The 10,210-nt window shown below is 38.0% G+C and overlaps 1 protein-coding gene across 2 annotated transcripts; it reads right to left on the bottom strand.

Moving 5' to 3' along the window:
• Positions 1–6,215: 6,215 nt before the first annotated feature.
• LOC121983090 lies at positions 6,216–9,897 on the bottom strand. Of its 2 annotated transcripts, XR_006112377.1 has the most exons (5): positions 9,611–9,897; positions 8,955–9,024; positions 8,801–8,878; positions 7,123–7,209; positions 6,216–6,365 (listed from the first exon to the last, which is right to left on the bottom strand). XR_006112377.1 is itself a non-coding variant. In XM_042536068.1 (4 exons), exons 2-4 carry the CDS (start codon positions 9,018–9,020, stop codon positions 7,510–7,512), a joined length of 327 nt encoding a protein of 108 aa, XP_042392002.1. In that variant the 5' UTR covers positions 9,021–9,024; positions 9,611–9,897; the 3' UTR covers positions 7,495–7,509. The 2 variants fall into 2 exon arrangements, 1 of the variants encoding a protein (XP_042392002.1); XM_042536068.1 differs by lacking the exons at positions 6,216–6,365; positions 7,123–7,209 and adding an exon at positions 7,495–7,692.
• Between the last annotated feature and the right edge of the window lie 313 nt (positions 9,898–10,210).

Raw genomic sequence — 10,210 nt, 5'->3', positions numbered from 1 at the left:
GATTACCGAGCACTGAATCAAGTCACAATCAAGAACAGGTACCCTCTTCCCAGAATTGATGACCTGTACGATCAGCTAAAGGGAGCAGCAGTGTTCTCTAAAATAGACCTCAGATCAGGTTATCATCAAGTGAAAGTTAAAGAAGGGGATATACCCAAGACAGCATTCAAGACTAGATACGGACATTATGAGTTCGTAGTCAAGCCCTTTGGCGTGACAAATGCTCCAGCTACTTTCATGGATCTCATGAACAGAGTATTCAGGGAATACTTAGATAAGTTTGTTATCGTATTCATCGATGATATCCTTATCTATTCCAGAACTCAGGAAGAACATGCAGCGCACCTGAAAATAGTATTGTAAACTCTTCAGCAGAACCAGCTGTACGCCAAGTTCATGAAATGTGAATTCTGGCTAGATCAGGTAGCCTTTCTGGGTCATATCATCTCGAAGGATGGTATTATGGTAGACCCCAGTAAGATAGAAGCCGTGAGTAACTGGAAAAGACCCAAGAACGCCAGTGAGATCAGGAGCTTTTTGGGACTAGCAGGTTATTACAGAAAGTTTGTAGAGGACTTCTCCAGAATAGCCTCCCCACTGACAGCTCTTACCAGAAAGAACAAAAAATTTCAGTGGACAGAGGACTGTGAGAACAACTTCAGTGAGTTAAAGAGGAGATTGACCAGTGCTCCCATTTTAGCTCTACCAGAAAACACAGACAGCTTTGATATTTATAGTGACGCCTCTAAATTGGGACTAGGAGTAGTACTGATGCAAAATGGTAAGGTGATCACCTATGCCTTCAGACAACTCAAGGATTATGAGAAGAACTATCCTACTCATGATCTTGAGCTTGCAGCAGTGGTGTTCGCTCTCAAAATTTGGAGACATTACTTGTATGGAGCTCAGTGTAGAGTGTATACAGATCATCAGAGTCTGAAGTACTTCTTCACTCAGAAGGATCTGAATATGCGACAGCGCAGATGGCTAGAGCTGGTCAAGGACTATGACATAGACATCCTCTATCACCCATGAAAAGCTAACAAGGTAGCAGATGCACTTAGCAGAAAGTCCAGTGCTACCTTATTATCGCTAGCAGCCATGTCACCGCCCCTACGGAAAGAGATCACAGATTTCGGTCTCAAACTCATAGTTGGACAGCTCTCTACTATGACATTAGAGTCTACATTGCTTGGTGACATCCAGACAGCTCAGGAACAGGATCCTGAAATTCGGAAAATCAAGCAAGGGATAGCAGAATCAGAAAGTGGAGAATTCAGAGTAACAGATAGTGGGGTATTATACTTCGGTGACAGACTCTGTGTTCCAGATCAGGAGGAACTAAAGAAGAAGATTTTAGATGAGGCTCACAGGACTCCTTATGCGATGCATCCAGGTTCCACCAAGATGTACCAAGATCTAAAGAAACATTTTTGGTGGCCCGGGATGAAAAGAGACATCGCTAGATATGTTAGCACCTGTCTGACCTGCCAGAGGGTCAAGACAGAACACCAGAGACCAGGAGGAGTTCTGCAGCCTATTCAAATTCCAGAGTGGAAGTGGGAGGATATTTCTATGGATTTCATAGTGGGACTACCCAGAACCACGAATGATTTTGATACCATCTGGGTAATAATCGACAGATTAACTAAATCAGCCCACTTCTTAGCTACCAGGATATCCTATTCCATGGAACAGCTAGCTCAGTTGTATCTCAAGGAGATTGTCAGACTGCATGGAGTCCCACGAACCATCATTTCAGACAAAGACAGTAGATTCACATCACACTTCTGGGAGTGTGTACAGTCAGCTTTGGGCACTAAGTTAAAGTTTAGCACAGTCTTCCATCCTCAGACAGATGGTCAAACAGAGCGAGTAAATCAGGTACTCGAAGATATGCTCCGAGCATGTGCCCTAGATTTCAAAGGAAGTTGGTGTAAATATCTGAGCTTAGCAGAATTTGCATACAACAACAGCTATCAGGCCACTATTGGCATGGCACCTTACGAGGCTCTCTATGGGCGGAGGTGTAGATCTCCAATCTGCTGGTATGAGAGTGGTGAACAGAAGGAACTAGAACTCCAGACAGATCTAGTAGCAGATACCACAGCAGCTATACAGCAGATCCACCAGAGGATAGAGACAGCTCAGAGCCACCAGAAAAGTTATGCTGATACACAGCGCAGACCTTTAGAGTTTTCAGTTGGGGATACAGTATTCCTCAGAGTGGCTCCCATGAAGGGGGTAATGCGTTTTGGGAAGAAGGGCAAATTGAGTCCCGGATATGTGGGACCATACCTTATCACTAGAAGAGTTGGCAAGGTAGCATATGAGCTAGAGCTACCCCAGGAGATGTCAGTCATCCATAATGTATTTCATGTCTCTATGCTGAAGAAGCATATCCCAGATGCCACCCAGGTGATTGAGCCCCAGTCGGTATCAGTTCGCGAAGACCTCAGGTATGATAGTCGGCCTATTCAGATAATAGACCGAGCAGTTAAGAAATTGCGGAACAAGGAGGTACCATTAGTAAAAGTCATTTGGCAAAATCACACAACAGAAGAGGCAACATGGGAGACAGAAGCTAGTATGAGATAGAAGTACCCAGAGTTATTCTAAGTTTGAGGATGAACTTTTTATAAGGTATGGGGGATTGTAAAGCCCGAAAATTCTCAAAATTATTTTAGAAATATTCTATGAATTTTTTTGAAATTTTAGAATATTTTTACAGAATTTTTAGAATAACGGAAGTAGCAAAAATAAATGGAAACGTAAAATAGCTTAAGCGGGGATTGAACCCGAAACCTATTGGGTCCTACGACTTATAGTGAACTCTAGTAACCAGGTGAACCCAGCATGGTCGTGCTGAAAGGAAAGGGGAACAATTATATTTATGTTTCAGTTAGGTCGAATTACCCACCAAATATAAATAGGGATTTAAGTGAGGAATTGAGATTTTCTTAAACGATAAAAACCTTTTCCTCACCCTAGTCACGCCGCCCTCTCCTTTTCTCCCTCACCTCTCGGCGCCAACCTCAAGAAACCTAGGGTTTCCATCCCTTAGGCTCTAGGTGCACCTTCCGGCGACGACTCCGACACGAGGACGCTCCCCTCCGCGAGAGGAACGCATAGACGCGAGAAGATCATCGAAGAGATCTCTCCTCCGGAAAACCTAGCGATTAGATTTGTAAGAAAATTCGAACAGGAGGTAAGAAACCCCTCACCTACAGTATAAGTAGTTTCGTGTGATTGCATGCTTTAGTTTAGTAATTTATGGATTTTTGGGCACATAGGGTGTGCAACAGTGCATACCAAGTGCTCGATAGTATGTTTAGTATAATTAAAATGCAACTTAGGCATTTTAACAGGTTAGCTAAATGCGATAGAAGCATTTAATTAGTATATGCAGTTTTACTACAGCTTATATGGACTACGGTCCAATGGGTGGGCTCCCACAGTCGCCTCTAGGTTCAGACAACCTAGCTCTAGGTTCAGATAACCTAGAAAGAGTAAGACAAGAATTAATTAGCTATGTTCAGTATTTTACTTTCTCAGTGGCACTGTACTGGATTAGATATCCGTTGGGTTGGGCTCCCATAGTCGTCCCTAGGTTCAGCTAACCTAGTAACCCTACTAAATTCGGGACTTGCAAACCCGGGTCTAGTTAGGGATGCGCGCATAGCACGTACAGTTGTCGGGCCCAAATAGCAACATGATTATTATTTTTAATCTATTTATGAATACAGTTTTCAAAACTTCACAATAGTTATGTGGATTCAGTACAGCTTTAGTATTAGTTTAGAATTAGCTTAGTTCAGTTTTGGGTATCAGTTCAGTTCTCTATTGATACAATATGATAGTTTATGTTAGCATTTATTGTCATGACTAGTTTGTTTGTATGCCATGCTATGCTCTTACATGTTCGGTATTCATATGTTTCAAATAGCAAGTTTTAAAAACATAAATTGCATCGTATGCATGTTTTAGTGATGTAGATGATTTCTTACTAAGCTCTCAAGCTTACAGATACTCTTTTCCTTATACTGCAGATAAAGGTAAAGGAAAGATGGACTAGCGGAGGCTGAAGGTTAATGCGATGAAGATGTGTGTGGAAGGAACCTGGAATAAAGATCTTGGAGAAATTAGCAAACTAAGACCTTAGTTTTACATAGTGTTATTTTCCGCATTTCTAGTTATTTTAATGCCTTGAATTGTGAACAACTTGCTTATATTGTTAGTACTTATGCTCATAATCTTAGTTATGTGTTATTGGTATGTTTCCAGCTATTATAGAACTCTTGTAGGTGAGTGTGGCACGAATCAGTGCTGAAATCAGAGCCTTGCTGCGAAATCAGAAACCCCAATCGATCAGTGGATCGATTGGGAGCCCTCAATCGATCAGTGGATCGATTGGGAGCCTGGTTCCGCGAACAGTAAGCTTCTAGATCGATCAGCCGATCGATCCAGTCGCATTCTGTCGCATACAGTAAGCTTCTGGATCGATCCAGTCACATTCTGTTCTGAACAGAGAGTTTGGGGATCGATCGTTCGATCGATCAGGAAATCGCTCCCGCGAACAGAGAGCTCTGGAATCGATCATTGGATCGATTGGCCAATCTGGATCGATCAGCCGATCGATCCAGAATATTAACCTGAGCACAGTAGCCATCGGAATCGATCCATGGATCGATTCAACAGCTTGCAATCGATTGAGTTCAATCTGGATCGATTGGGAATCTGGGTTTAGACCAAGAGACCCTGTAATTCAGCTCCTTGACTATAGGGGATGTAAGATATGTCATGTATACCTTAGATTGCATCCCTTAGCACATGTAGGACCAAGAACTTGTATTAGCTTAGCAAAGTTTTAAATTAGTACAGCTTTCCGCACCTAGACTTAGTAATGGTCATGGATATAACTTAGCACAGCATAATGTGACGGTCCGGCCTTACAGCCTAGCCAGTAGAAGGCGGGTCGTTAGATCTACCGAGATGAGAACCACACAAGCCCTTCTTCTTCCTCCTTGCAAGTTTCGACCAAACCAAGACTTCCTCCAAGGATGTAGAGATTCGGCCACCACCACCAAGCTCCAAGGGATGCAAGAAACAAAACTTCCTTTCTCTCCTTCTTCTCCTAGCTAGAACCGACCACCAACAAGAGCTCCAAGAGAGGGATGAAAGCGACCACTAAAGAAGAAGAGAAGAGTATAAGAAGAAGCTCTAGGGCCGGCCACAACCAAGGAAGAGAGGGAGGAAATAGAATAGAGTATTACCCATGAAGGCACCCCTACCTTCTCTTTTATAATCCTTGGTCTTGGCAAATAAGGAAAATTTAAATAAAAACTTCCTTATTTTCTTTGCCATGAAAAAGGAAAATTTAATTAATTAAAAATCAATTTCCTTTTCTTTATTAACATGGCTGGCCACCTACAAGCTCCAAACAAGGAAAATTTTAATAACACAAGAATTAAAACTTCCTAATTTGTTTCCGAAAATTTATAAAAAATTTCTCCAATAATTTTCCCTTCATGATGGGTTATAAAAGGAAATTTTTATAAATTAAAATCTTTCTTTTAAACATGTGGATGATTTCCAAAAAGGAAAGTTTTCTCTAAAATTAAAATCTCCTTTCAATCTACAAATAAGGAAAGATATCAAATCTTTTCTTAATCTTTTTGTAGAAACTTATAAAAGGAAATATTTAATTTTAAAACTCTCTTTTTACACTACAAGAAAAAAGCTAATAGACAACGCTTTAAAAGCGTTGTCTATGTGGATGAAAAAGTATTGTTAAAAGCACTGTTGTTAAAAGTCTGCTCAAAGACAACGCTTTAAAAACGTTATCGTTTGTAGCAAAAACAACGCTTTTGCAACGCTTTAAAAGCGTTGTGTATTTTTTTCAAAAATATCATTATTGCAACGCTTTAAAAGCGTTGTTGTTTTTGGCAAAGACAACACTTGTGCAACGCTTTAAAAGCGTTGTCTTTTTTAAAAAAAAATTAAAAAAAAATCTATTTACAAAATTATTTTTTTATATTTACAAAACTATTAATTTTCTTTTACCATGTCCAGATTCGAATTTGACATATAAAATAGCATTAATTAGCTCAGCTAATGATTTCAAACTCGTACCAAACAATAGAATTCAACTACAAAGTATTAGTATTTACAGGAGAATTCAACTATACACAAAGACTAAATATTTCTGTTTCAAAGTAGTTAGTGACATTCAAATTTAAAATAAAAAAAGCACAAAATAGTTAGACAACCTCGAAGACAACGATCTGCATGGTTACTTCTACTAGATATATTGATCAAAATGGATTGACGGCTTGAGACTGGGACAAACACCTACCACTGTGTATCTATCACAGAAAACAATACTATTAGTATTATGCAAAAGAAATTTTCGGTGGTAATAGCTGAAAATAAAGGTCATAGTTCACACCATACAATAATTTTTAAGAGAAAAAGAATTAAGCATAAAATAATGGGGAATAGAGCAAACGAAAAATACATGTGCTACTTTGTTTCCGCCATGGAAATATAGCAAAAAGAATAGCATAATTGGAGATGCTAGGGAAACCACTGTGAGACCTGAATACATAATTAGAGATGCAGTGCAAAAAGAACAGCATATATTTCATTTGAGTTCTTACATATGAACTAAAGTCGAAATCATCATATGTTATGATTTCTTTGGTTTGCAGAACTTGTAGCTTTATCAAACACAATTTGACTTGAAATTTTTCAGTAGCAAATGTAGTTTTCCGGTGTACTAAACTATACATATAAAATATGGCTTTGATTCTAGAGTGCAAAGAAAGGATTTAAAAATTCAACATGTCAACATGAAGGTAGCAAAAAATCATTTTTGAACCAGAAAACATGGTATTTTCTACAAGATATTGAAGCCGACTCTTGGATATTACCTTCCCTTTGATCGAGCCTCTAGAAGTTGATGAGTTCTGTCAGTCATATTTTGTTTGACTTGAAAAGGTACGACGATCCCAAATTCATATTCCTAAACTCATCTGATGTTTTTGGGCCATCAAGAAGGTAATGAACTTACATAAACTTTAACTAAAACAATGTAATGAACTTACATAAACTTGAACGTACCTACTCATAAATATGATCTTGTATACATTCTGCCAACTCCGATCGCACCTCATCAATTTCTTCTCGAGAATACTCCGCTTCTGTAAACTGTGAATATTAATGGAAAAAAAAAATCAACATTGACTTTACAAATTTTAAATAGTTTATTTCAAATAATTTGAGACATAAGCAAAAAAACATTACTATAGATCGTAGTGAATCTCTCTCGATAATTTCAACTTCTTCAACACTTTATCTCATAAATCGCATCACATAATAACCACATTGTTTGACATCTTGTTGTCGAGGAGCCTATGTTAATTAGAGACAAATTAATAATGATAAACATACACATTAAAATATATGTTATATATAATTACACATGCCTTTACTACTTCTCACTTGTATCTAATGTGTACTAGAAGTCTCATTATGAAGCACCAATTGCTTTGAAGCATTATCTACGGGTAGATCATCCTCCAAATCATTTGTGTTGGAGTCTTCCAAAGAACTGTGGAGTTTGGTAGTTAACTTCTGCGATGATCTAGCTTGTTTCTTTTTAAATTTCGGAGAAACAGCACCAAGATGAGACTTCATCCAAAATGATAAATTCACAATTAGAATAACTAGCAATTATTATACAAACAATAGCAAATGGTGTCAGACTAGAAAAGCAGAAAATCCAAATTATTTATAGAATAACTAAATGCTGTAAGTTAATCAGATCAGACATTTTCTCAATCTTCTTAAAGGTAGCTGAGATATACAATTCCAGAGAAACTGAAAAAATGAGTATGAAAAACAAGAAAAGGATGAGTATATATACAGTCTGTTGCTTAACTCCACATCTTTGTGACTGTCCTACTCATGACTACTCCAGGTGACTGAAGCCTCTTCACTACGCAAGGGCAAAACTTTAGTTCCGTATAAATGTCAATGTTGAACGAACTCTTGAAAGTCAAAAGGCTTCTTCAGGGCAATGCCTTAAGCTAAGCTCCTCCCTCTTCTTTTCCTCTTAACACCTACTATCAAAACAGTACCAAACTATCTAGTTCCACTCCAGGAGTAAGATTTTAAATCATGTACCCAAACCAATTTGCAGAGAGTTTTACAACCCAAAATCACAAAGATTATTGAACTAAATATTGATAATATAAATTTCACATTCGAGAAATAAACCTCTAATTCATTCTTAAACTTCAGGATTGAGCATCTCTAGGAGAGCAATCATCCTTGTATGCTGTCATCTCAAGCTAGACTAAGGCACATGACAAAACAACTTAAAAATGAAGGCCTGAAATTCTAAAAGAATATCTTTCTTGCACTAGACTATTTAACTTTGTGGTATATTTAACATCGTGCAGGAAATTTCACTTGACCAAGATTAGAACAGAAAGACAAATTTGTGTTCCTTGTCATGAGTCATGATCAATGAATTAATAAAAATGAAATTAACAGGAATCAAAAGAACTAGATATGTGAAAGATAGTTCAAGATTAGCAGTAAATCACTTTGGCCATTCAATTTTACAGGACCTTTCAAATATCCGATATATTGCACTATAAATTATTTGAGATGCAAAAATAAAATAATAGTGATCCATGGCTACTTATTTCTTTTGCCTTTTAACTTGATAGAGCATCAATCATCTAGAATCTGAGTTTAAAAATTTACCAAACAGAACAGAAGAATAACTCACCTTATGAACCAGGTCCTTCTGCTGATGATTTGATGTTAATCTTCTCCTCATCAGAATCTGAGTCACTGCCATTATAACCTGAGAAATAAAACAGCTGAGCAACACCCTAAATATATATCATAGGTGATAGATCCCGTCCTAATTAGAGTATCACCTGGCCGTTTGTCGCTAACCTTCCAAACTGAACTCCGATACTTTGATGCTCTTGAAATCCAAGCATTTGCCTGCAGATGCCAAGAGCAAATTAAAGAATTTGTCACGGAAAGAATTCAGAAAAACACTAATTCGTACATATTGTGTTACCTTTCAAAATAATGATATGATGCCAAGGATGATAGGCACACAATACCAAACGCAAGAAAAATAAGTACAGACTTTCAATGCAATATCAACAATTACTTTGTACCATAAAATGATCATCAAATGCATGAGATATGTCACAAAAACATGAAAATCAGATGTTTGAATGAACTGGTTCCTAGTTACAAACCGGCTGCAAGTAAATTTGAGTAATTAGCAGATGTCGGCAAACAACTGATCTAAACATATTAAACTAAGTAGTTCGGTTACGGAAAACCCTAGACAGAACCGTTACACACACAAACGACATATCTGGAACATTTGAAGTCAATTGACTGTCCCGATCAATACATTTCCAATGATCCAATAAATTTCCTAAGCTGTCGTCTCAACCCTTTTTTTTCTATTCGCTAATAATCTAATCTATGGTAAAAATCGCAGGGAAAAAAATAGGAAACAAAAGAATCAACAGAGGAAACAAAACCTTGTCGAATTAACCGTAAACCCTACCATTTCTGGAGAGGAAACCACCGGCGAGTAGATCTAGTGCGGAGGCGGCGATCCAAGAGCGGAGTGATTAGGGCATTTGCTATTTGACGAAGAGGTGAAGGAATTCAGAGGAGAGGAGGTTCGTGGAGAGGAGTTCGACGGAGAGGGGTTTGCTGGAGAGGAGTTGGATGGAGAGGACATGAGAGGAGGAGTTGGAAGGAGAGGGCATGAGAGGGGTTCGGGAAGATAGGCATGAGATGAGGAGTTGTGAGAGGGGTTCGGGAAGATAAGCATGAGATGAGGAGTTGTGAGAGTGAAACCTAAGGGTACTTGATCCAACGGTTTGTATTATCCCAGATTTAGATGAGGGTTTAACAATACACAACGCTTTTTAAAAATCATTGTCGTAGACACTAAAAAAATGTTGATAGACAATGCTTTTCAAAAAGCGTTGTGTTTGACCCATAAAAATCACTAATAAACAACGGTTTTTAAAAAAGCGTTGTCTATTAGTAAGAAAATAAAGAAATAGACAACGTTTTTCATTAAAAGCGTTGTTAAAAAGAAAAAGACAACGCTTTTTAAAAAAAGCGTTGTCTTATAAGTGTTGTAAAATCTCAA

This window comes from Zingiber officinale, chromosome 5A (genome assembly GCF_018446385.1).
Source record: "Zingiber officinale cultivar Zhangliang chromosome 5A, Zo_v1.1, whole genome shotgun sequence".
NCBI classification, from domain to species: Eukaryota; Viridiplantae; Streptophyta; class Magnoliopsida; order Zingiberales; family Zingiberaceae; genus Zingiber; species Zingiber officinale.
The sequence above is the reverse complement of the archived record's forward strand: the minus strand, read 5'-3'. Positions and strand labels throughout refer to the sequence as shown.

Excerpts from the sequence above, each read along its gene's own strand:
- LOC121983090 (XM_042536068.1), bottom strand. The coding sequence starts at position 9,020 with ATGCTTGGATTTCAAGAGCATCAAAGTATCGGAGTTCAGTTTGGAAGG. Across the intron at positions 8,879-8,954 it reads GGTTAGCGACAAACGGCCAG|GTTATAATGGCAGTGACTCA; the intron begins GTGATACTCTAA and ends TTTATTTCTCAG. Across the intron at positions 7,693-8,800 it reads AGAAGGACCTGGTTCATAAG|TCTCATCTTGGTGCTGTTTC; the intron begins GTGAGTTATTCT and ends TTTTGGATGAAG.